At 40.7% G+C, this 27,753-nt stretch overlaps 1 protein-coding gene and 1 long non-coding RNA gene across 5 annotated transcripts in view; both read left to right on the top strand.

Moving 5' to 3' along the window:
* The first annotated feature begins 5,052 nt into the window (after positions 1-5,052).
* On the top strand, positions 5,053-8,867 carry LOC110492230. The gene is made up of 3 exons (XR_002468978.2): positions 5,053-5,617; positions 6,126-6,184; positions 7,282-8,867. It is a non-coding gene; the product is annotated as an uncharacterized LOC110492230 (long non-coding RNA).
* Positions 8,868-13,240: 4,373 nt separating this feature from the next.
* Positions 13,241-27,753, top strand: part of LOC110492229 (E3 ubiquitin-protein ligase MIB2) — a 70,809-nt gene continuing 56,296 nt past the window's right edge. Inside the window, exon 1 of one of the 4 annotated variants that reach the window (XM_021566366.2) lies at positions 13,241-13,381. Coding sequence is in view for 2 of the 4 variants with exons in the window: in XM_036947199.1 (XP_036803094.1) it covers positions 13,515-13,635 (121 nt within the window). In the remaining 2 variants the exon portion in view is untranslated. Of the gene's footprint in view, positions 13,382-13,415; positions 13,636-19,468; positions 20,187-27,753 lie in introns of those variants that run through there. The other 3 variants (XM_036947199.1, XM_036947198.1, XM_021566367.2) reach the window with 3 other exon arrangements.

The following is a 27,753-nucleotide window of genomic DNA, read 5'->3' as shown; positions in this document are numbered from 1 at the left end:
CCAACTCATGCCCTGACCTTACTAAAACAAAGCTATAACAAAGGAACTAAGGTCAGAACGTGACAGGATGTGCTCACAAACTTGAATGATGGCATTGTTTACTTCAAACAACCACCACATAGGTGCGCATACCTGCCAACGCCCCGCGCAGAGGTGAAATGTGTGATAAAGAATGGAAAATAGTGAAATCAAAGAATGGAAAAAAATGAGCAAAAGTTGTGGTAGATTCGGGTGAAGGAGGTCGAGGTGTCAAGAATCAGGGCTGCACAGCGGATCTCCTATATAGAGGCGGTGAAGAAAGTCGAAGGGGCAAGAGGCAACAGTGTTGAAAATAATGACAGTGGATGCATTGCAACCAGTTGCTAGTGTTTTAAGTTAATGAGTGATCTGGATGCTGTAACGCTTGTCGTCTGGGGAAGGAGAGGAGGACCAAGGTGCAGCATGGTAAGTGTTCATATTATTTAATGAAATATGCAACACTAGACAAAACGACAAACAAACACGTCCTGAAAGGTGAAACAAAAACACTAAACAGGAAACAACCACTCACAAAACACAATGGAAAACAGGCTACCTAAATATGGTTCTCAATCAGGGACAACGATTGACAGCTGCCTCTGATTGAGAACCATACCAGGCCAAACACAGAAATAGAAGATCATAGACAAACTAACATAGACAACCCACCCAACTCACGCCTTGACCATACTAAAATAAAAGACAATACAAAGGAACTAAGGTCAGAACGTGACAGATGCACTCATTGTGAAGAAGGTGGATTTTGTGGCATTTATTGACGTTTATTGCCACAGTGATTAATTGTCTTATCCCGTGTTATTAGTCTGTAAATAGTGTGTTTTATGTTTTTTTCATATATATTTTAATCTCACTTTCCATCTATAAACTAAACATACTTTCCTGCAACTCGCCTCACCCAATGTGGTACAGATCTGCTATTTTTTCATACCTTAAAACTGGAACCTCCATCAGAAGCTAGCCAGCAAACTAAATATTAGCTACTAGTCATTGTTTGCCCCTGCTAGCGGTCTTCACCTTTTAGCTTACCAATTGGCATGGACCCTTTATTGTCGACACGGAACCCCGCCGATCCATCACGACTGGTCTGCCAACGTAATCAACCGATGTGGTTTCAACAGGCTTTCCATTGCGATGTCGCCAAAGACCCATCTGCTAGCCCCGGCCCGCTAGCTTTCTGAACGCCGTGTCTCCCATTTGCCTAGCGTAGTAGCGACTACCGAACGGCTCCCTGACTCACCTATTGCTGCTCATTGGACCCTATGATCACTCGGTTACACAGCTGATGCCTGCTGGTCTGTTCATTAACACTGTACCACATTTTGTTTATCTGTCGGTCCCAGCCTCGAACTCAGGTCCTGTGTGTACCTAACTGACCCTCTATGCCCATTCATCGCCATTTACACGTTGTTGTCTTAGCTCTCCCGACCAACACCCGTGATTGCTTTATGCTTGTGATTGCTTGTCTACTGCTGTTTCGGTTAGTTATTATTGTTTTATTTCACTGTAGAGCCCCCAGTCCCGATCAACATGCCTTAGATAGCTCTTTTGTCCCACCCCCCATGCATGCGGAGAACTCACATGGCTTAATTGGTGCCTCCAGAAACGCAACCTCTCTCATCGTCACTCAATGCCTAGGTTTACCTCCACTGTACCCACATCCTACCCTTGTCTGTACATTATGTCCTGAATCTATTCTACCACGCCCAGAAATCTGCTCCTTTTATTCTCTGTTCCCAACGCACTAGAAGACCAGTTCCTATAGCCTTTAGCCGTACCCTTATCCTACTCCTCCTCTGTTCCTCTGGTGATGTAGATGTTAACCCCGGCCCTATAGCCCCCAGTCCTACACCTATTCCCCAGGCGCTCTCATTTGTTGACTTCTGTAACTGTAAAAGCCTTGGTTTCATGCATGTTAACATCAGAAGCCTCCTCCCTAAGTTTGTTTTAATCACTGCTTTAGCACACTCCGCCAACCTTGATGTCCTAGCCTTGTCTGAATCCTGGCTTAGGAAGGCCGCCAAAAATTCAGAAATTTCCATCCCCAACTACATAATTTTCCATCAAGATAGAACTGCCAAAGGGGGCGGAGTTAGCCTGCAGAGTTCTGTCTTACAATCCAGGTCTTACTACCTCAAACAGTTTGAGGTTCTACTTTTAAAAATCCACCTTTCCAGAAATAAATCTCTCACTGTCAAACGCTCCTTAAAATACTTCAGCGAGCAGGCCTTTCTAATCGACCTGGCCCGGTATCCTGGAAGGATATTGACCTCATCCCGTCAGTAGAGGATGCCTGGTTGTTCTATAAAAGTGTTTTCCTCACCATCTTAAATAAGCATGCCCCATTCAAAAAATGTAGAACTAAGAACATATATAGCCTCTGGTTCACTGCTGACTTGACTGCCCTTGACCAGCACAAAACATCCTGTAGCATACTGCATTAGCATCGAATAGCCCCGCGATATGCAACTTTTCAGGGAAGTCAGGAACCAATATACACAGTCAGTTAGGAAAGCAAAGACTAGCTTTTTCAAACAGAAATTTGCATCCTGTAGCACTAATTCCAAAACGTTTTGGGACACTGTAAAGTCCATGGAGAATAAGATCACCTCCTCCTAGCTGCCCACTGCACTGAGGCTAGGAAACACTGTCACCACCGATAAATCTACGATAATCGAGAATTTCATTAAGAATTTTTCTACGGCCGGCCATGCTATCCACCTGGCTACCCCTACCCCTACCTCGACCAACAGCTCTGCAACCCCCGCGGCAACCTGCCCAAGCCCCCCCGCTTCTCCTTCACCCAAATGCAGATAGCTGATGTTCTGAAAGAGCTGCAAAATCTGGACTCCTGCAAATCAGTTGGGCTAGACAATCTGGATCCTCTTTCTAAAATTATTCGCTGCAATTGTTGCCACCCCTATTACTAGCTTGTTCAACCTCTCTTTCGTATCGTCTGAGATCCCTAAAGATTAGAAAGCTGCCACGGTCATCCCCCACTTCAAAGGGGGAGACACTCTAGAACCAAACTGTTACAGACCTATATCCATCCTTCCCTGCCTTTCTAAAGTCTTCGAAAGCCAAGTTAACAAACAGATCACCGACCATTTCGAATCCCACCGTACCATCTCTGCTATGCAATCTGGTTTCCGAGCTTGTCCTGGGTGCACCTCAGCCACGCTCAAGGTCCTAAACAATATCATAACCGCCATCGATAAAAGACAGTACTGTGCTGCTGTCTTCTTTGACCTGGCCAAGGCTTTCGACTCTGTCAATCACCTCATTCTTATCGGCAGACTCCATAGCCTTGGTTTCTCAAATGACTGCCTCGCCTGGTTCACCAACTACTTCTCAGATAGAGTTCAGAGTGTCAAATCTCTTGTCCGGACCTCTGGCAGTCTCTATGGGGGTACCACAGGGTTCAATTCTCGGGCCGACTCTTTTCTCTGTATATATCAATGATGTCGCTCTTGCTGCTGGTGATTCTCTGATCCACCTCTACGCAGACGACACCATTCTGTATACATCTGGCCCTTCTTTGGACACTGTGTTAACAAACCTCCAACCGAGCTTCAATGCCATACAACACTCCTTCCGTGGCCTCCAACTGCTCTTAAATGCTTGTAAAACTAAACGCATGCTCTTCAACCGATCGCTGCCTGCACCTGCACGCCCGACTAGCATCACTACTCTGGAGGGTTCCGACTTAGAATATGTGGACAACTACAAATACCTTGGTGTCTGGTTAGACTGTAAACTCTCCTTCCAGACTCACATTAAATATCTCAAATCCAAAATTAAATCTAGAATCGACTTCCTATTTCGCAACAAAGCCTCCTTCACTCATGCTGCCAAACATACCCTCGTAAAACTGACTATCCTACCGATCCTTGACTTAGGCAGTCATTTACAAAATAGTCTCCAACACTCTACTCAGCAAATTGGATGTAGTCTATCACAGTGCCATCCGTTTTGTCACTAAAGCCCCATATACTACCCACCACTGCAACCTATATGCTCTTGATGGCTGGCCCTTGCTCCATATCCGTCGCCAAACCCACTGGCTCCAGGTCATTTATACGTATTTTCTAGGTAAAGCCCCGCCTTATCTCAGCTCACTGGTCACCATAGCAACACCACCCGTAGCACGCGCTCCAGCAGGTATATTTCACTGGTCATCCCCAAAGCCAACACCTCCTTTGGCCGCCTTTCCTTCCAGTTCTCTGCTGCCAATGACTGGAACAAATCGCAAAAAATCACTGAAGATGGAGACCCATATCTCCCTCTAAATTTAAGCATTAGCTGTCAGAGCAGCTTACCGATCACTGTACCTGTACACAGCCAATCTGTAAATAGCACACCCAACTACCTCATTCACATATTGTTATTTATCTTCTTGCTCTTTTGCACCTCATCGTCTCTACTTGCACATTATCATCTGCACATCTATCACTCCAGCGTTAATTGCTAAATTGTAATTATTTCGCCACTATGACCTATTTATTGCCTTTCCACCCTAATCTTCTACATTTTCACACATTGTAGATATATTTTTCTATTGTGTTATTGACTGTACGTTTGTTTATCCCGTGTGTAACTCTGTGTTGTTGTTTTTGTCACAATGCTTTGCTTTATCTTGGCCTTGTCGCAGTTGTAAATGAGAACTTGTTCTCAACTAGCCTACCTGGTTAAATAAAGGTGAAATAAAATACATTTGTTTTACACTTTTTTGGTTACTGCAAGATTCTTCTACTTTGAAGAATCTCATATCAAATATATTTTGATTTGTTTAACACATTTTTGGTTACTACATGATTCCATATGTGTTATTTCATAGTTTTGATGTCTTCACTATTATTATACAATGTAGAAAATAGTAAAAAATAATAATAATAAAGAAAAACCATATCACACATCCTGTATGGTTGAATAGACAGTGATGACCTCATTGTCCCAAAACAGAACAAATAAAAATAAAATAAAAGCTGCGGCCGATATGTTTTGGGGCTCCAAGACAGAAACACTACAATGACCTTTGTCGCTAGGAAATCTCCCGCCCTCACAGGAGGATCCTGAGCCGGGGTTGGGACCTGATTAGAATGAGGGTTTTACAGAAAAGCAGATTGATTTTGTTTGGTTAATTTATTTTTTGGGGTAGTTAGTATGATATTTTATTTTTACCCAAACGTTACATTTTTGGGTTATCATTATCCACCCGCATTGTAGGTGGCAGAATGCACATTTAATTGTTACGAACGCCATTATACCATAGAAGAAGATCACCACACAGTAATCTCAATTTCGCTAAACAAAATATATATTTTTTTTAAATGTTTGTTTGTCATCATGTCCGTGTGGTGTTATGTGGCTGGCTGTGCTAATTAGATTCTGCAAGTAGTTACGGTTATCAATAATGATGGGACCATTATCAGATGGATTTTCAGGCTGAACTGATGGGTGATGTATTTCGACGACAGCTGAGAAGTGATGCGATACCATCGATATACTTTCCTTCACAACAAAATTGAAGATTCTCAATTAGAAGTAACCTAACGTCAGCTAGCCTAGTTGGACTAGCTGGGTAAGTTAGCTAGCTAACGTTACAGTCCTATTGAACTCTGGAAGCCATCAGCTAACGTTAAATCATATCGCTAAGTTATATTTTGGTATACACTCAATCAATTACGCGTATGGCTGCCATGGTAATCACTGCTAGACTGGTAGCTAGCTAAGTTACCTTCAGCAGGGTGAACATGTTTGTTCGTTCTGATGCTAGCTAATGTTACTCTTATTTGGTATTTTAATTTGGTAGCGACCCATTCACCCTTGTGTGGTAAACACCATGTTATTAAAAATGGTCGATATAGCTAACTCACGCTTTGTTTGCGTGTTGGTATTAATGATGAATGTGTATAAACCGTTTATAGTTGGCTAACACTCGTGGTGCCAATTTAGTGACGCTAATATAGTTAGCTAACAGCAAACTGACTATTGAAATGTCCATGTTAGGTATGCTTAGTTAGCCAGTCTAATAGAGATCAATACAATTGGTGGGGTGGTTAAGTTGTGTATTCTATATTTTGTTGCAGGTGGTATAGAATCTTACACCATGATGCGCATCCAACCCCCAGCTCAGCACAAGGTGAAGGTAAGTTGGCTAAGATAGCTCAATTTACAGTAAGTATGGTATTAACATGAAATGGGTAGTGTTTGTGTTATGGTGTTACCGGTGGTTAGAGGTAGCCTGAGGACCACAGAATACCTTCCAGACCATAGTCTACCCCTCCTCTCTTTTGACCTTTTTTATTTTTGGAAAACTGGTTATCTGGAGTCATTCCACAGTGTCCTGCTGTTAAAATACCCCAAAGCAGGGGCATTTTGGGTACACAAGCATGAGGGAGTGACACAACAGTAATGACACAACCACCTCATTCTTCTCTCTGCAGAAAATACAATACAAAGACATGTCTACAAAATTCCCCTGCAAAGGGCTACTATTGACAAGAATGATTTGTCAAAGTCAATGGGCTGGGGGATGTTTACAGACAGTACTTTGAGATGAGGAAGGGGGTTTTGGTTGTGCTTACAATACTACCTGAGTAAAAGTATTTTGGTTTTAGATATACTTAAGTATCAAAAGTTAAAGTATAAATCATTTCAAATTCCTTATATTAAGAAAACCAGACTGCATAATTTTTATTTACGGTTAGCCAGGGGCACGCTCCAACACTCAGACAATGTTTACAAATGAAGCATGTGTTTGAGTCTGCCAGTTCAGAGGCAGTAGGGATGACCAGGGATGTTCTCTTGATGTGTGTGAATTGGACCATTTTCCAGTTCTGCTAAGCATTCGAAATGTAACAAATACTTTTTGGTGTGAGGGAAAATTTTGGGAGTAAAAAGTACATTACTTTCTTTAGAAATGTAGTGGAGTAAAAGCTGTAAAATCTAAATAGTAAAGTACACATACCCCCCCAAAGCGAGAGCGATTTAGGTACCATTTCTCCTCAATCTCCCATACACAACAATTCATACTGTGTTGAATACTGCCTTTCAAAGACTTTTCACACTTCCTTGAGCCCGCCCCAGCACATTCACTTTCCTCTCAAAAGCAGCTCCCAATGTTCCCTAAACAATATGCTAGCCGGTCCCATTCCGTTGATACCTTTACCACCAAAGGCCGTGTTGCCCTACATCCCTTCCACAAAGTGTAAAATGCTAACATCACAACCATGTCTTTTTCAGGAGTTGTGCAGTACCAGGAAATATTCTTCAAGAGGACCAAACAGTTGGTGGTTAAGAAGCCCTACACCACTTTCGGCAGAGCCTTATCCAGCTGGCCATTCACCGCAGACAGGACAAGCCCATCGCCATAGCACAAAGAGTCTCCGCTTCCCCAGTGCACCATGCCAAACACATTTGCCAGTGTACCGAAGCCAGATAAAGGACTATGGCTGCATTTACACAGGCAGCCCAATTCTGATATTTTTTCACTAATGGGTCTTTTGATCAATCAGATCAGCTCTGAAAAAGATCTGTTGTGAAAAAATAGCAGAATTGGGCTGTATGTGTAAACGCAGACAGTGTGATTCAGCATAAGATCATGTAGAACACACTGAAGGATGGCTCATAATAATGGCCAGGACGGAGCAAATGGAATGGTATCAAACACATTGAAACTGATGTATTTGATATCGTTCCACTCTAGCCATCACCACGAGCCCGTCATCCTCAATTAAAGTGTCTCCAACCCTGTTTCTGGAGAACTACCCTCCTGTAGGTTTATGCTCCTACCATAGTTGTAACTAACCTAGTTCCTTTTTTTAAACCAGCCAGCTAATTATTAGACTCAGGTGTGCTAGGTTACTACAGTGCTACAGGATGGTAGCTCTCCAAGAACAGGGTTGGAGAGCCCTGATTAGAACCACCATCAAATAAATAAGATATTTTCTATTAGTCTTTTAAATTTGTCTGCCCTTATGAATTCACAGAAGACATTTATATTAAAACTGTACAGGGCTCTGTAGCATCAAACAGATGCTAGACATTCAGATATCCTCTGTAGACTCTACAGATGGGACTTATTCACCATAGTAACCTCCTTAACCAAGCCTCAGAGTGTCAGGGACTGACTGGGCCAACCCAACAGCAGGTCCCTCACAATGAGGGGCGGGCTTCAGCTTGGCACACAATTCCAAAACCACATGAGTGGACTTGGGTTATATGGAGATTAGCATAAGTGCTATGTACTGGTTGTGCATCCCACCTAAACGTATCTGTAATTACTGTATTTGGCTGTAGTTCTGCTCTTGTTGTTAGTGTATTTTTTAAATACTATGCATTTTTGGTGTCCTGTTGTGCATATAAAATATGCTATAAAGCAATGATACCAAAGCTGCGCAAATATTTGGAACTCATTGTACAAGATGAGATGTTATATTTTACATAATTTATTTAAAAATATATATACGCATAATATGTGCAGTAGAGTGGGAAAGCATGGATGAGAATAAAGACTCAGTTGTGGTACCCCTTTGGGTGGGTCATAGTGCAAAAACATTTTAGGGACTATGGCCACAAGCAACACATACTCCCTCTGTTGGACTCCTATGATAAAGCACTTGCATCACTCAGTTACTGTTGCTGAAAAAACATTGTTTGAACATCATTGCATTGTTCGTAATAACGTTGAAAACGACTAATTCTCTCTCAGTTGTAACTGAGTACCTGTATATTAACTATAGACAGACCAAATCAACAAAGTGGTAATGAATAGTATAGTGATCTGGATGCACCTTTTTTAAGTAAACAGATTTGGTGTAACATGACAAGGGAATGGAATGGAGTACAACTTCTATCGAGTCATTTGTTGACACAAAAAAAACTAATGATTTTTAAATATCCAGTACACATGGTCTGTTTTTCTGCCACCAGCAGAGAGCACCATTTCCACTTTAACCTCAACTAGCCTGGACCGCCACTCTTCGCAACCTGATGTTTTATTTTGTTAGTTGTAAGGATGACACTTCAATGGCACTTTGTTTTGAAGAGAAAAGTAAAGCGAAAGGTTGATGCAGCGTTTAGCTAGCTACCTACCGAGGTTGACTAGCTAGGTGGCTTGCTTAGTTGCTGCCTCAAGCTTATTTTAATCACACCGACAGAGTCATTGAGTTTTGTTTGGTACACCAGAAGTATACTGAACAAAAATAAAAACGCAACATGCAACAATTTCAAAGATTTTACTGAGTTACAGATCATATAAGGAAAGCAGTCAACTTAAATAAATAAATAAATTGGGCCTTAATCTATGGATTTCACATGACTCGGCAGGGGTGCAGCCATGAATGGTCCTTGGAGGGCACACATCCAGTAAAAATGTTGGATTACATAATGAATAGTGCTGAACAATTGGTGCTTTTTGTGGTCGTTTATGTTCAATAATTAAAATAATCACTGTTTTCAATTTCGATAATTTTGTAGACAGTAAATGCACTATGCATTATGTGGGTTGAATGCTATAACAAAATAAAACAAAAGTAGTGACTGCCCATTACTGCTTATCACTTATTAACCATAATTTATTCACATTATTTGTTTTATTTGATACATACATTTTTTCATTCCAAGTCATCTCATCTCTATAGAGCTGCTGCCTATGCTGTCTGACAAATTCACTATTTTAGTAGTTCTTCAAAGTAAAAAAAGGCATGCTTTTTATATGACTGATGAATGACAAAGTATCAAACACTTAGATCATGTATTTTCAGGTAGTGATACCAGTGGTGTAAAGTACTTAAGTAAAAAGTGCTACTCAAGTAGTTTTGGGGGGGTATTTGTGCTTTACTTTACTATTTATATTTTTGACAGCTTTTACTCCACTACATTCCTACAGTGCCTTGCAAAGGTATTCACCCCCTTGGCGTTGCTCCTATTTTGTTGCATTTACAACCTGTAATTTGGATTTTGTGTAATGGACATACACAAAATATACCAAACTGGTGAAGTGAAATAAAACAAATGTCTTGTTTCAAAAAATTATAAAAAGAGAAGTGGTGCGTGCATATTTATTCACCCCCTTTGCTATGAAGCCCTTAAATAAGATCTGGTGCAACCAATTACCTTCAGAAGTCACATAATTAGTTAAATAAAGTCCACCTGTGTGCAATCTAAGTGTCACGTGATCTGTCACATGATCTCAGTATATATACACCTGTTCTGAAAGGCCCCAGAGTCTGCAACACCACTAAGCAAGGGGGACCACCAAGCAAGCAGCACCATGAAGACCAAGGAGCTCTCAAAACAGGTCAGGGACAAAGTTGTGGAGAAGTACAGATCAGGGTTGGGTTATAAAAACATATCTGAAACTTTGAACATCCCACTGAGCACCATTAAATCCATTATTAAATAATGGAAAGGATATGGCACCATAACAAACCTGCCAAGAGAGGGCCACCCACAAACTCACGGACCAGGCAAGGAGGGCATTAATCAGAGAGGCAACAAAGAGACCAAAGATAACCCTGAAGGAGCTGCAAAGCTCCATAGCTGAGATTGGAGTATCTGTCCATAGGACCACTTTAAGCTGTACACTTTACGGAAGAGTGGCCAGAAAAATGCCATTGCTTAAAGAAAAAAACAAGCAAAAACGTTTAGTGTTCTCCAAAAGGCATGTGGGAGACTCCCCAAACATATGAAAGAAGGTACTCTGGTCAGATGAGACTAAAATTGAGTTTTTTGGCCATCAATGATAACGCTATGTCTGGGGCAAATCCAACACCTCTCATCACCCCGAGACTAACCATCCCTGTGGGGATGTTTTTCATCGGTAGGGACTGGGAAACTGGTTAGAATTGAAGGAATGATAGATGGCGCTAAATACAGGGAGATTCTTGAGGGAAAGCTATTTACATCTTCCAGAGATTTGAGACTGGGACGGAGGTTCACCTTCCAGCAGGACAATGACTCTAAGCATACTGCTAAAGCAACACGCTAGTGGTTTACGGGGAAACATTTTAAAAGTCTTGGAATGGCCTAGTCAAAGTCCAGACCTCAATAAAATTGAAAATCTGTGGTATGACTTAAAGATTGCTGTACACCAGTGGAACCCATCCAACTTGAAGGAGCTGGAGCAGTTTTGCCTTGAAGAATGGGCAAAAATCCAAGTGGCTAGATGTGCCCAGCTTTTAGAGCCATACCCCAAGAGACTTGGGGGGGGGGGGGGGGGTAATAGTTATGCACGCTCAGGTTTTCAGTTTTTTTGTCTTATAACTTGTTTGTTCCACAGTGAAAAATATTTTGCATCTTCAAAGTGGTAGGCATGTTGTGTAAATCAACAAATCCCCTCAAATCTATTTTAAATCCAGGTTGTAAGGCAACAAAAAAGAACAAATACCAAGGGGGTGAATACTTTTGCAAGCCACTGTAAATAAAACAATGTACTTTTTACTCCATACATTTTCCCTGACACCCAAAAGTACTCGTTACATTTCGAATGCTTAGCAGGACAGGAAAATGGTCCAATTCACACATCAAGAGAACATCCCTGGTCATCCCTACTGCCTCTTATCTGGCAGACTCACTAAACACAAATGCTTCATTTGTAAATTATGTCTGAGTGTTTGAGTGCCCCTGGCTATCCGTAAATAACTAAAAACTAGAAAATTGTGTTGTCTGGTTTGCTTAATATAAGGAATGTAAAATTATACTTTTACTTTTGATACTTAAGTATATTTTAGCAATTACATTTACTTTAGTATTTAAAACCGAATACTTTGACTTTTACTAAAGTAGTATTTTATTGAGTGACTCACTTTTACTTGAGTAATTTTCTACTAAGGTATGACAATGATGTACTTTTCCCACCACTGAGTGATACCATGCAAAGCAACTGTTTTCTGTCCCTCAAACTTTCTCTTTTCTCTGTCTGCTCCACACAGACCCGACAGTAAATGAGCACGCAATGGATTACGGTCATTGTAGTGGATTACCACGTTTTCTGTGATAAACTATGTAGAATATTGGTTTGTTTGAAACTTCAACTCCCTACTACATCGCACGGTTTGGGATTGATCTGATTTATCTTTACATAAATTTAGCATCAAGCTCACAGAAGAAAAAAAACCTACGAAATGGAATTCAAATAATTTCACCAATGTAGGTCATTGGTTATTTAAGACTTTTCGGTTAATCATTCAGCACTAATGTTGAAAAAATGTGACTGCAGAATTTATTACCCAGCCTTGAATCAATGATGCTGTCGGTCTGATCAAGGAGTCAATCTGCTAGTTAAATTACGTTACTGGATAGGTGACAAACTATGTCCTCTGAGCAGGCTATTGTTATTTAATGTTTACAGGAAACATAAATACATTCAACACATGAATAGATACACTTTATGCAGGGGTTAGCCACCCAGCTATTTCTGTGCATGAGAAAACAAGAAGTGACGCACTGTATTTCCTCCACAATTCATTGTATGGGCACAGATAGAACAATGAGCCAGATGTTTCACCGGATGTGTAAATCTGAAGCATCCTGTTGGCTTTTTCACCCACCACCAAATATGAGAGGAAGCCCAGTGGCTGGCGGTGGGAGAAGATGGAGAACAAATATACAAAACCCGTTGTCAAATGACAATTTAAAATATTTTGTTTTCCACTGAGACAGCTTTTAAACAAATTAAAACAGAACTGAAAAGGAGAAGAACAATCTAAACGAAACGTGTCCATATTTAGTCCATTGAATATTTAAATATATTTTTAAAGAAAAAACAATCATAAATGCAACAAAACAAGAGAATGCAAACACATTTATGTATCTCTTCAAAGCGAAAAAGATGATTTTGGCCAATGTTCTGCTTATTTTCTCATCTATGAAACATTTGATCTCAGTACAGTTTTCTGTTCCCCAAACTAGACTCTGTTACGGAGAGTGGACTAGGTTTAGTAGACTTTACCCTTTGCCAACGTTTTTAAAGTTGCTTGTTTAGAAGGAGTTCAAGGGCAAATTGAGTTAATGCACACGCCCACTTCAGAGTTCCCTAACCGAAATATGCAAATAGATGCTAGAACATGCCAATAGGATCACGCTAGCTAGTGCCTGGCTCGGCCCACCTCCTTGTTTGTTCTGCCCACTATGGTTAATTTGCCCCCATTGGAAACGACAGGCTGTGGTCTATCTTGGGTTATTTATAAGAAATCTTTGGTATGGGCGTGAGGCTGACTGGCTAGGTTGCAACTTGCTAGTTAGCCAATCAACTTCCGTCCTGAGCACAGCAGACGTTAACCATGACCATAGACACCCATATGGAGTTACACGTTAACACCGATAAAATATTTGAAGTCGGGTAAGGAAAGCACGACAACATTTTTTTCGAACTAGTAGCTTAGCTAAAATGTTAGCTAAACGTTTTTAGAGTTAGCTAGCTAAATGTGTGCTAGCTAGCTAACGTTAGCTTATCATGACTACCAGCTGTACCAATGAATGTAGCTAACGTAATGCATATCAGGGGTGTAAATTATCCGTTTCGTCTGTTCGTAAACGTTTTGCAACAGAAACCGTTTACTCCAAACGGAAAACGTTTCTATTGGATAAATGCAGGTAGGTCCCTCCCCGTTTCGTTCAGGTTGGTTCTGTTTGGATCTTAAACGGTAAACGTTTTCACGACGTATTCAATAAACCTCAGTCCATGCATGGCAGCTGTTGTCGCCTAATGTCATTATGGCCATTGAAAAGGATAGAATTCCGGACATTTTAAGCAGCTTTGTGGATTGCACTTTAATGTAAATCCACTTACTTTCACACATTTAAAACCCACGTGGGTTTAACGTTACACCTATACCTCCTGAAATTCAGGAGTAGCCAGTGTTTACATTGTGTGTCAGTGAAGTAGTTTATGTTCATTTGGTGACAAATTAATTACATTTTTGTAGGTTGATTGGCTAAACTAGCAACATTAGACCTGCCGCCAAAGAATAGCCTCAAAGCCTCAATATGGTTGTATTGCATAAATGAAGTCAGCTACATAATAAGTAGGCCTATGCCTTTAGTTAGCCCAAGGCCTTTATCAGGGGTGGCAGGTAGCCTAATGGTTAGAGCTTTGGACAAGTAACCGAAAGGTTGCAAGATCGAATCCCCGAGCTGACAAGGTAAAAATCTGTAGTTCTTCCCCTGAACAAGGCAGTTAACCCACTGTTCCTAGGCCGCCATTGAAAATAAGAATTTGTTCTTAACTGACTTGCCTAGTTAAATAAAGGTACAAAAATATATACACATCTCTGTTTTGCCCTGTTTGGTTTCAATAGCAGGTGTGAGCCTGCTTCTTCACTGGTATCAGAAAAGTGTGATAACTGTTAAAGATAAACTCCAGATTTTGATGATAACATTTCCTCATTGCTGCCCAATGCCCCTGATTTGCAATGACCCCTCTCTGGGGTGACCCATTGATTTGCATACTCCTCAGCCAGAATAAATATTTGCTCAGTCCACTGCAAAGATGCAGGTGATACATCCCCCATTGCAACTACTGCTGAAAAAAATCATAAGGAAAAACAATGTCTAGCCTTGCTAAATGTATGTTTTATTGTGAAACTTTGCAAAAAAATGTGATACAAATACAGAGATTTGCACACTCCTCAGGCAGAAGAAATACTTGCTAAGTGCCGCTCGTCCATATATTTATATATTCTTAATTCCTTTACTTATATAATTTGGGAAATTGTTAGATATTGTTCGATATTACTGCACTGTTGGAGCTAGAAACACAAGCATTTCGCTACACCCGCAATAACATCTGCTAAACACGTGTATGTGACCAATAAGATTAGATTTTGAGTAGGCTATTCTAGCCTTGAGGTGTGGTGGTTCAGGTGCTGTTATTAGCACACATTCTTTCTAAACAGAGGTCTTAGAATCAATCGTTTTTGAGTGGTGTTTGACTGGACTGGACTGTGTTGCTGTTTCTGTCTAGTTTGTCACCATTGTTTGATATTAGCTTGGCTAATGTTCTTAAGGCTGTTTTGGGACAATGAGGTTATCACTGTCTATCCTACCATACAGGATATGTGATAATTTGCTCTGTATTACTCAAAAATGAATCCTATGTGCCCCTACACTTGAGCTATGCCTCATGGGTTTGTTTGAGTGTTCCTTCTAGCCTAGTATACATTAAGCTGTTTTTTTCATTTATTGACATTGATCAGACATCTCTGATTGTTGAAAAATCACAGGCATTATGCCTATCCAGTTTATGTGTATTGCTAAGATGCTGCTGCTGAAAGTTGTCTGAAACTTGGAAGTGCAGAATATGACTTGTGCGTGGGTCTTTCTATAAACTAGGGTACCAGTGAGGATTTCCTACACTGGACAACTTGTTACAGCTGTTTCTCATGTCATTACATTACATTAAGATTTCAGGGGGAAACATAGCTATAGTCAATCAAATTCACCAGTTGATTTAAAACCTATGTTTAACCCTTTCTCATGGTTGGTGTCTTGACGGATTTGTCCAAAATCGTGTAATATAAAACATTACTTTTCTGTCCTAGCATTTATGACAGTGTAAGTTGTCGTTATAGCATATATCAGTTAAATTAGACACTGAACTTTAACACTGTAAGAATTCTGTCTCTAGAGTTTTTTTTGTATAGAGATCTCAGAAATTAAGTGTAACTACATTTCGTGTCTCCTTATGTGATGGGGTGAAAACAGTTTTCATGGGCACGCAAATCCCCCAAAATGTACATTACCAGTTAAAGGTTTGGACACACCTACTCATTTAATGTTTTTTCTTTATTTTTACTATATTCTACATTGTATAATAATAGTGAAGACATCCAAACTATGAAATAACACATATGGAATCATGTACAGTTGAAGTTGGAAGTTTACACACACCTTAGCCAAATACATTTAAACTCAGTTTTTCACAATTCCTGACATTTTATCCTAGTAAAAAATCCCTGTCTTAGGTAAGTTAGGATCACCACTTTATTTTAAGAATGTTAAATGTCAGAATAATAGATTTCAGTTTTTATTTCTTTCATCACATTCCCAGTGGGTCAGAAGTTTACATACACTCAATTAGTATTTGGTAGCATTGCCTTTCAATTGTTTAACTTGGGTCAAATGTTTCGAGTAGCTTTTCACAAGCTCCCACAATAGGTTGGGTGAATTATGGCCCATTCCTCCTGACAGAGCTGGTGTAACTGAGTCAGGTTTGTAGGCCTCCTTGCTCTCACACACTTTTTCACTTCTGCCCACAAATTTTCTATAGGATTGAGGTCGGCTGCCACCACCATGGTTCACGGTTGGAATGGTGTTTTTCAGCTTGCAAGCCTCCCCCTTTTTCCTCCAAATATAACGATGGTCATTATGGCCAAACAGTTATATTTTTGTTTCATCAGACCAGAGGACATTTCTCCAAAAAGTACGATCTTTGTCCCCATGTGCAGTTGCAAACCGTAGTCTGGGTTTTTTATGACGGTTTTGGAGCAGCGGCTTCTTCCTTGCTGAGCGGCCTTTCAGGTTATGTAAATATAGGACTCGTTTTACTGTGGATATAGACACTTTTGTACCTGTTACCTCCAGCATCTTCACAAAGTCTTTTGCTGTTGTTCTGGAATTGATTTGCACTTTTCGCACCAAAGTACGTTCATCTCTAGGAGACAGAACGCGTCTCCTTCCTGAGTGGTATAACGGCTGCCTGGTCCCATGGTGTTTGTACTTGCGTACTATTGTTCGTACAAGCGTTTGGAAATTGCTCCCAAGGATGAACCAGAATTGTGGAGGTCTGCAATTGTTTTTCTGAGGTCTTGGCTGATTTCTTTTGATTTTCCCATGATGTCAAGCAAAGAGGCACTGAGTTTGAAGGTAGGCCTTGAAATACATTCACAGGTACACCTCCAATTGACTCAAATGATATCAATTAGCCTATCAGAAGCTTCTAAAGCCATGACAATATTTTCTGGAATTTTCCAAGCTGTTTAAAGGCACAGTCAACTTAGTGTATGTAAACTTCTGACCCACTGGAATTGTTATACAGTGAATTATAAGTGAAATAATATGTCTGTAAGCAATGGTTGGAAAAATTACTTGTCATGTACAAAGTAGATGTCCTAACTGACTTGCCGAAACTATAGTTTGTTAACAGGAAATTTGTGGAGTGGTTGAAAAACAAGTTTTAATGACTCCAACCTAAGTGTATGTAAACTTACAACTTCAACTGTGCATACATACATACATACATACATACATGCATACATGCATACATGCATACATGCATACATACATACATACATACATACAGTGGGGAGAACAAGTATTTGATAAAGTTGACCAAATATTACGTTCTGCTTTTCTGATGTATCAAATACTTATGTCATGCAATAAAATGCAAATGAATTACTTAAAAATCATACAATGTGATTTTCTGGATTTTTGTTTTAGATTCTGTCTCTCACAGTTGAAGTGTACCTATGATAAAAATTACAGACCTCTACATGCTTTGTAAGTAGGAAAACCTGCAAAATCGGCAGTGTATCAAATACTTGTTCTCCCCACTGTACATACATACATACATACATACAGTGCCTTCAGAAACTATTCATACCCCTTTGACTTATTCCACATTTTGATGTTACAGCCTGAATTCAAAATGGATGAAAACATTTTATCTCACCCATCTCCACACAATACCCCATAATGACAAAGTGAAAACAGGTTTTTAGAAATGTTTGCAAATGTATTCCAAATGAAATATATCTTGTTTACATAAGTATTAACACCATTGAGTCAATACTTTGTAGAATCACCTTTGGCAGATATTGCAGCTGTGAGTCTTTCTGGGTAAGTCTCTAAGAGCTTTCCACATCTGGATTGGGCAACATTTTGCCCATTATTCTTGAAAAAATTATTCAAGTTCTGTCCAAATGATCCCATATTGATGTAACTTGTTAAATCCACTTCAATCAGTGTAGATTAAGGGGAGGGAACCGGTTAAAGAAGGATTTTTAAGCCTGGCGACAATTTAGACATGGATTGTGTATATGTGCCATTCAGAGGGTGACTGGGCAAGACAAAAGATCTCAGTGCCTTTGATCGGGGTATGGTAGTAGGTGGCAGGCGCACCGGTTTGAGTGTGCCAAGAACTGCAACATTGCTGGGTTTTTCACACTCCGTAGTTTCCCGTGTGTATCAAGAATAGTCCACCACCGAAAGGACATCCAGCCAACTTGAAAAAATCTGCGGGAAGCATTGGCGTCAACATGGGCCAGCATCCCTGTTAAACACTTTCAACACCTTATAGAGTTGAGGCTGTTCTGAGGGAAAAGGTATTTTTTTATCTCTTTTTTTTTTCTGTGTGAAAAACACAGAACTCTGCATTAACGAGACCCCTGGGGTGTGTCCGTTTGAAGGGACCAGTATCGAGAGCTATCCGGCTAGTAACAGTGACTAAGGTTCAGGGCAGGGCACTGGGCGGAGGCCGGCTAGTGGTGACTATTTAACACTCTGATGGCCAGGAGATAAACAGCTTCAATCAGTCTCTCGGTCCCAGCTTTGAAGCACCTTTACTGTCTCCCTCTTCTAGATGGTAGCGGGGTGACAGGGGGCCTTGATTATTTTATTTGCCTTCATGTGACACAGGGGACTGTTTAAGTTCTGGAGGGCAGGCAGTGTGCCCTTATGCATTTGGCTGACCCCACCACCCTCTTGAGAGCCCTGCGATTTGCGGAAGGTGCAATCGCCATACCAAGCGGTGATACAGCCAGACAGGATGCTCTCAATGGTGCATCTGTAGAAGTTTGATGGTCTTAGGGGCCAAGCCAAATTTCTTCAGTCTCCTGAATTTGAAGAGGCACTGTTGCGCCTTCTTCACCACACTGTCTGTGTGAAGGGACCATTTCAGGTCGTCAGTGATGTGCACGCTGAGGAACTTGAAGCTTTTGACCCTCTCCACTCCGGCCCCGTCAATCTCAATCTGCTGTGTGGCGCACCAGAACCCCCTGCTCCTCCTTTTCATTGGCTAGTTGGCAGTAGGAATGTCAGCTGCATATTAGGTAGCTTGTTCATGAGCCAGTGACTGTTAGTAGAATGGCTGGCTGCAAAATGCACTGTCCTGTCCGGTCCATGCCCTCCACAGCTGTGCCCATTACTGTATTACTGTGCTGTTCAAGGCTGTGAGAACACACACTACCCCCATTTCTCTTCCACTTCCCTTGCTATACCTCAACACACACGCACACACACACTCAGGTCTACTCACAGTCCGTGATTGAAAATTGGAACCAATGCCAGGTGCTCATTCTTCAAGTCCCCATCCATCCTGCCCCTTTTCTAACACAGAAAAGCACAGCTTTTCTCCAAACACACTGCCCCTCCCTTCCCCCAGCTCTCGCTGCCCCTCCCCCTCATCTCGGTTCTCCGGCTGTCTGTTCACTGGCAGCAGAAAGAGAGAGAGAGGTGTCCCTGGGTATGGAAAGGAAGCTGTGCAGTGCAGTGTGTAAAATACGCACACAGGCATAGTGTGTTGGTGAGGGAGACAACGCATACCCGTGTGTGTCACCGGTGTTCGACAGTAACAACGGATTTAGCAGCTGAAGAGAATCCCGTCCGCCTGTGTGTGAGAGTGGGTGTGTACGTGTGCATGCATGCACGCCAACCCGAATGGCCTGCCTGGGCAGCCAATTTCCTCACTGCCCTCCTCCTCTGATAATCTCTGCTGACACTGCACACAAAGGACTAAACGCTGGCCGCATCCTCCAGAAAGACCCTCTTCACTCTGCTTCTCTGCCTGTCTCGTTCCGATTACCCACAACCAGGCTGGCTACAGGGAGGATGCTGCTGCCGTAACCCTGTATGCCTGCTGCTACATCACCTCTTGTTACTGGGCTGCTACCTCCTTCTTTCACCTTCTCCTCTGCTGGTCCATTCTGCTGGTCCAGTCCCCCTCCACCACAGCGCTCTAGACCCAGGATCCTCCCCCCTCTCAATCTCTCACTGGAGGTGTTCCTAGACTGCTGGTAGAACCGTTGCATGGTCTCTTTCTCCTCACCATCTTGCGCTGATCTGAGGAGGCTGTCGCCGCTGCCTCCTCTCCTCCTCCCCTGTTTTTTGTCTCTCGCTGACTGTGCCGCACGCGTCTATTCCAACAGGTAAACCTGCGAACCGAGCCACAAATTTGTAGCCGTGACACAATATTTCACAAAATTGCCGCTAGTTTCAGTGCGATATGAGAATGATATTTGGAAATTCAGACAGTAATGTTGTGCCCTATCACACTTCTGGTAATGCAGTGCATGTGTTGCTTTTAATGTTGCTATATTTAATTGTTTCGGTTTGAAGGATCACTAAAATTAGAGGAGTGTCTTTTGAAAACATGGCTGTATCCTGGAAACGTTTGTGTATTTTTTTAAACTTTGAAATGGAGCATTTTATTAGAAATGGAGCAATATTATAGATTTTTTTTCTTTATTGATAAATAGGACAGGACTGTCTCTTTTCCAGTAGTGCACAATGAATGGTGGACAAGGGAAATATTTTAATATTCTATATTATTATTAATAATATTTTATTGTTTGAGATTGAGGTGGCAAATCTCGGAAAATTGTTTAGAAATTATGAGTTAGACAAATTTCTCACGTGAAAGGTATGCTATTTGATCATGTGCCCAGCTATGAGAATAATTTTACACATGTAATTTAATTACCTCAAAATGTGGATTGATCTAAGGGCCTACTCTAAATATTCAAAGCTATCATCAGTAGGCCTACTTCTGTAAGTTATCAGTGAAATGAATGCAGTTAGTGATACAGGACTACCATGGGGCTATTGCTACAACCCTTTGACAGACTTCTTTACCTTGTTTTTTTGTCACAGATAGTGAGTCCAGCATGTTCCGTTCCAAAAACCAAGAGCAAACTTCACCCCAAAGCAAATACTGTAGGATAGAAATGGCTTGAACATGTATATTCCTCTGATACCAGGATGACTGGTCCATAGTGCTAAGACAGTCACATTGACAAGGCAATGACACAGCACAAAGCTGCTCATGGTGTCCTGTGACTCTGGAATAGAGCTCTTTGAGATGTTCAGGAGTGGGATGAAGATCAGATGAAGATTTACAAACTAGTGGATATACTGACTCAATGTTGCATTATTTGGAGCTTTGATATAATACAGAAATATAATACTCAGTAGGGTTGGGTACTGTTCAGGCTTCTGTTCAGATATTGTGTTTATGATTGTTATGTGGTTTGTAATAATGGTTCAGAGGCTCTGGGATGCAAAAATTGCTTCTTTCTCAGTCACAGGGTGTCCAGTGAGGGTACATTGAGCTTTTGCCACATTCTGGCAATTTTCAATATGACTTAGGTCTAATTACACACCAAATTATATTTAAAAAAATAAATAAAAAAAGAATATATATATATATATATATATATATATATATATACACAGTGCCTTGCGAAAGTATTCGGCCCCCTTGAACTTTGCAACCTTTTGCCACATTTCAGGCTTCAAACATAAAGATGTTATATATATAACGAACACTGCTTTACTCCAGTTGGAATATACTGATTCAGTCAATAATTACCTTGTACAGCAAGTTACATCAAATCAAAACCAGGGAAGTCACGAGCCTGAAATGGAAAACGGCAAATTAAGTTGGTCCAGTGTTTTAGCCAGGGTGAGCTACGTGATGCAATCTTGCCAGATGGGTTGTTTATCCAGTATCCATATTAATTTTCAGAAAACCCTGCATCACCAGATGTTTCTGACATGCGTCAGTTCCATCAAGATTCCACCAAGTACCCAGCCTAATTCTAGCAATACACACAGCCTATATGGGGCGGCAGGGTAGCCTAGTGGTTAGAGCAAACTAGTAACCGAAAGGATGTAAGTTCGAATCCCTGAGCTGACAAGGTACAAATCTGTCGTTCTACCCCTGAACAGGTAGTTAACCCATTGTTCCTAGGCTGTCATTGAAAATAAGAATTTGTTCTTAACTGACTTGCCTAGTTAAATAAAGGTAAAATAAAAATATACTTCAAATGTGTGTATGTCTAGCCCTAGCATAGGCCTATATGATTAAATAAATAATTATCCAGATAAGAATGTAAAGATGTAGCTGGGCATCAGATGTTAGTGTGATAGAATATGATAACATGGCTGTGTGGGCACTCAATCCTGTGTGGGCACTTAAAATGTTGAAATTTAGTAAAGTCAATCAAATGTTCACAGTAAGGTGTTTTTCCGATATTTGTTGTTATAGACGGGCAAAGAATCAGAAAAATGTCATTTAGGTTTGGGTAACTTTGAATATTTCGCTATTGATAAATCTGTGTCAACTTGCATAGGCCTATATGATTAAATAAATAATAGTGCACCTTGCACCTTGCCTCATATATAATGCTTAGAATTGTGGGGAAGGGCCACTCTTTGAAATGAGTGATTTTCATTAGTAATGTTTGAGATTAATCCACCTATACAGGGTTGGAGACTTGGGTAGGTTATGTGTTTTGTGCACTGTTATCAGAAAATGCCGTTTAATTTACACTCTTATTATGCACCTAGAGAGTATTACCTTGGAGGTATGCTATTTCTGTCTCTGTCCGAGCGTCTGTGTGTACGTGTGTGTCTGTGTGTGTGTTGGTGACGTCAGCTTCACAAGGCCAACATCCTGGAGTCGCCTCTTCACGTTTGACTTTGAGACTGGTGTTTTGCGGGTACTATTTAATGAAGCTGCCAGTTGAGGACTTGTGAGACGTCTGTTTCTCAAACTATACACTAATGTACTTGTCCTCTTGCTCAGTTATGCACCGGGGCCTCTTACTCCTCTTTCTATTCTGGTTAGACACAGTTTGTGCTGTTCTGTGAAGGGAGTAGTACACAGCGTTGTACGAGATCTTCAGTTTCTTGGCAATTTATCGCATGGAATAGCCCTCATTTCTCAGAACAAGAATAGACTGATGAGTTTCAGAAGAAAGTTTTTTGTTTCTGGCCATTTTGAGCCTGTAATCAAACCCACAAATGCTGATGCTACAGATACTCAACTAGTCTAAAGAAGGACAGTTTTATTGCTTCTTTAATCAGAACAACAGTTTTCAGCTGTGCTAACATAATTGAAAAGGGTTTTCTAATGATCAATTAGACTTTTAAAGTGATACATTTGGATTAGCTAACACAACATGCCATTGGAACACAGGAGTGATGGTTGCTGATAATGGGCCTCTGTACGCCTATGTAGATATCCCATCAAAAATCTGCCATTTCCAGCTACCATAGTCATTTACAACATTAACAATGTCTACACTGTATTTCTGATCAATTTGATGTTATTTTAATGGACAAAAAATGTTGCTTTTCTTTCAAAAACAAGGAAATTTCTAAGTGACCTCAAATTTTGAACGGTAGTGTATATTTCTCATTACCGCAACACAATCTTTTCTGAATATTTGTTTTTGTCATAATAACTTGTGTATAGCCTACATGTTATTTTTATGTACACATATTTGGATAAAGAACAAAATACACACTTTCAGATTAAGTCAAATTTACTAAAGTATACATTTTATGTTTCCTAATGTGTCCTAAATATTGGTGCATTATGGTAATGATTGGCAGGTTTCTGAAATGAGAATGTATGTTTTGGTAGTTTGCCATTGAAAAACTGTACTGAGCTCTATTAGAGATTCATTAACCCAATACATCATCAAACTGTGTCATTTGTTAATCCCAAATGACTTGCATAATTCTAAAATCACTGATTTGAATGCAATTAACTAAATTATTATTTTAGATCAAGTACTGTAATTACTTGCATGTACTTTCAAAAGTTTGGAAACACCTACTCATTCAAGGGTTTTTCTTTAGTTGTACTATTTTCTACTTTGTAGAATAATAATAATAATAATAATAAGACATCAAACTATGAAATAACACATATGGAATAACATAGTAACCAAAAAACTGTAAAACCTCTCTGGGATATGTGGGACGCTAGCGTCCCACCTGGCCAGAAGCCAGTGAAAATGCAGTGCGCCAAATTCAAATAAATACTATAAAAATCTAACTTTCATGAAATCACACATGTAAGATACCAAATTAAAGCTACACTTGTTGTGAATCCAGCCAACATGTCAGATTTCAAAAAGGCTTTTCGGCGAAAGCAAACGATGCTATTATCTGAGGGTAGCACCTCCGTAAACAAAGAGAGAAAAGCATATTTCAACCCTGCAGGCGCGACACAAATGCAGAAATAAAAATATAATTCATGCCTTACCTTTGACAAGCTTATTTTGTTGGCATTCCAATATGTCCCATAAACATCACAAATGGTCCTTTTGTTCGATTAATTCCGTCGGTATATATCCACAATGTCAATTTATTTGGCGCGTTTGATCCAGAAAAACACCGGTTCCAAAATATCTCAAAAGTTACCTGTAAACTTTGCCAAAACATTTCAAACTACTTTTGTAATACAACTTTGGGTATTTTTTTTACGTAAATAATCAATAAAATTGAAGACGGGATGATCTGTGTTCAATACAAGAGGAAAACAAACTGTAGCTAGCTTTCTGGTCACGCGCCTCTATCTTAACAGTACACTTAAAGTGACCCTCGTTCTGAACAGTGCTACTTCATTACACAAAGGAAAAACCTCAACCAATTTCTAAAGGCTGTTGACATCCAGTGGAAGCGGTAGGAACTGCAAGAAGGTCCCTTAAAAATCTGGATTCCCAATGAAAAACCATTGAAAAGAGAGTGACCTCAAAAGAAAATCTGAATGGTTTGTCCTCGGGGTTTCGCCTGCTAAATAAGTTATGTTATACTCAGACATGATTCAAACAGTTTTAGAAACTTCAGAGTGTTTTCTATCCAAATCTACCAATAATATGTATATCTTATCTTCTGGGGATGAGTAGCAGGCAGTTGAATTTGGGCATGCATTTCATCCGGACCCCTCCTGTCACCAAGAAGTTAAAGTTAAAGTTTTTGATTCTTCAAAGTAGCCGCCCTTTGCCTTGCTGATAGTTTTGCCTACTCTTGGCGTTCTCTCAACCAGCTTCACCTGGAATGCTTTTCCAACAGTCTTGAAGGAGTTCGCACCAATGCTGAGAACTTGTTGGCTGCTTTACCTTCACTCTGTGGTCCAACTCATCCCAAACCATCTCAATTGGGTTGAGGTCGGGTGATGGTGGAGGCCAGGTCATCTAATGCAGCACACCGTCACTCTCCTTCTTGGTCAAATAGCCCTAGCACAGCCTGGAGGTGTGTTGTGTCATTATCCTGTTGAAAAACAAATGATAGTCCCACTAAGTGCAAACCAGATGGGATGGCGTAAATCATTTACTCTCCGACAGTGTCACCAGCAAAGCACCCCCACACAATCACACCACCTCCTCCATACTTCACGATGGGAATCACACGTGGAGATTGGGATGATCACCTACTCTGCGTCTCACAAAGACACAGCGGTTGGAACCAAAAATCTCAAATTTGGACAGATTTCCACCGGTCTAAGCAAGTCTCTTCTTCTCATTGGTGTCCTTTAGTAGTGGTTTCTTTGCAGCAATTCGACCATGAAGGCCTGATTCACGCACTCCCCTCTGAACAGTTGATGTTGAGATGTGTCTATTACTTGAACTCTGAAGCATTTATTTGGGCTGCAATTTCTGAGGCTGGTAACTCTAATGAACTTATCCTCTGCAGCAGAGGTAACTCTGAGTCTTCCTTTCCTGTGGCGGTCCTCATGTGAGCCATTTTCATCATAGCGCGTGATGGTTTTTGCAACTCAAATCAAAGTTTGTTTGTCACGTGCGCCTAATACAACAGGTGTAGTAAACCTGACAGTGAAATGCTTGCTTACAGGCTCTAACCAATGGTGAAGTGTGTGTGTAGGTAAGTAAAGAAATAAAACAACAGTAAAAATACATTTGAAAAAAGAGTAACAAGGCTATATACAGACACCTGTTAGTCAGGCTTATTGAGGTAGTATGTACATGTCGGTATCGTTAAAGTGACTATGCATATATGATGAACAGAGAGTAGCAGAAGTGTAAAAAGAGGGGTTGGCAGGTGGTGGGACACAATGCAGATAGCCCGGTTAGCCAATGTGCGGGAGCACTGGTTGGTCGGGCCAATTTAGGTAGTATGTACATGAATATATAGTTAAAGTGACTATGCATATAAGATAAACAGAGAGTAGCAGCAGTGTAAAAGAGGGGTTGGGGGGGGCACACAATGCAAATAGTCCGGGTAACCATTTGGTTACCTGTTCAGGAGTCTTATGGCTTGGGGGTAAAAACTGTTGAGAAGCCTTTTTTGTCCTAGACTTGGCACTCCGGTACCGCTTGCCATGCGGTAGTAGAGAGAACAGTCTGTGGCTGGGGTCTTTGACAATTTTTAGGGCCTTCCTCTGACACTGCCTGGTGTAGAGGTCCTGGATGGCAGGCAGCTTTGCCCCAGTGATGTACTGGGCCGTACGCACTATCATCTGAAGTGCCTTGTGGTCGGAGGCCGAGCAATTGCCGTGCCCGGCAGTGATTCAACCAGTCAGGATGCTCTCGATGTTGCAGCTGTAGAACCTATTGAGGATCTTAGGACCCATGCCAAATCTTTTTAGTTTCCTGAGGGGGAATAGGCTTTGTCGTGCCCTTTTCACGACTGTCTTGGTGTGTTTTGACCAATCTAGTTTGTTGATGTGGACACCAAGGAATTTGAAGCTCTCAACCTGCTTTACTACTGCCCCGTCGATGAGAATGGGGATGTGCATCTCCTTAGTCTTGGTTATGTTGAGGGATAGGTTGTTATTCTGGCACCACCCGGCCAGGTCTCTGACCTCCTCCCTATAGGCTGTCTCGTCGTTGTCGTACAACTGCACTTGAAGAAATGTTCAAAGTTCTTCAAATTTTCCGGTTTGACTGACCTTCATGTCTTAGTAATGTCTCAGGTCCACGATGTTTCCTCTGACACATTGGTGCGGCTGGCTTCCGGGTTGGTTGCGCTCTGTGTTAAGAAGCAGTGCGGCTTGTTTGGGTTGTGTTTCGGAGGACGCATGGCTTTCGACCTTCGTCTTTCCCGAGCCCGTACGGGAGTTGTAGCGATGAGACAAGATAGTATTTACTAATAATTGGATACCAAGAAATTGGGGAGAAAAGGGGATAAAAAAATAATAAGATCCTCATTCTGAAGGCATATAAGTGAAGTAATTAAATTAACTCTCTACTCCTCTAGATGATGCATCATAACAATATTTAGAAATAAAATATTGGAGTTTTTACAGCAACTTCAAAAAGTGTTGCGGTAATGAAAAATACAGATGCAGTGTTTTTACGTAATAAATATTATAGTTTAATGACTTCAAGTATTGTAACATTGGTATGATTTATGGACAAACTACAGCAACATATTTTGTATTATTCAAATCATTTAGATTTTTCGAAAGTCAAATTTTATAAGTGACCCAAGAATTTAAACTGCGCATTTCGGTAATGACAATTTTGGGGTGAAATGTACAAAATTCTAGGGAAATGTTGATTTAAAAATAGAACTAAGCATCTTAGTCTTCAGAATGATAGTTGATTGTGGCAGATGCATCATGGTTTTCTAACGATTTGTTACTGCCATGGATGAAACTGGTTTCATGTGACTCACCCAACCACAGGCCCCTGTATGGCCCACAAAATAATATGGACCTCTGCTGTGTTGGTGATGTTG

The sequence above is a fragment of the Oncorhynchus mykiss genome, chromosome 16, assembly GCF_013265735.2.
Source record: "Oncorhynchus mykiss isolate Arlee chromosome 16, USDA_OmykA_1.1, whole genome shotgun sequence".
In the NCBI taxonomy this organism is placed as follows: domain Eukaryota; kingdom Metazoa; phylum Chordata; class Actinopteri; order Salmoniformes; family Salmonidae; genus Oncorhynchus; species Oncorhynchus mykiss.
Note: the sequence above shows the minus strand (reverse complement) of the source record. Positions and strands in the feature narration are given on the sequence as shown.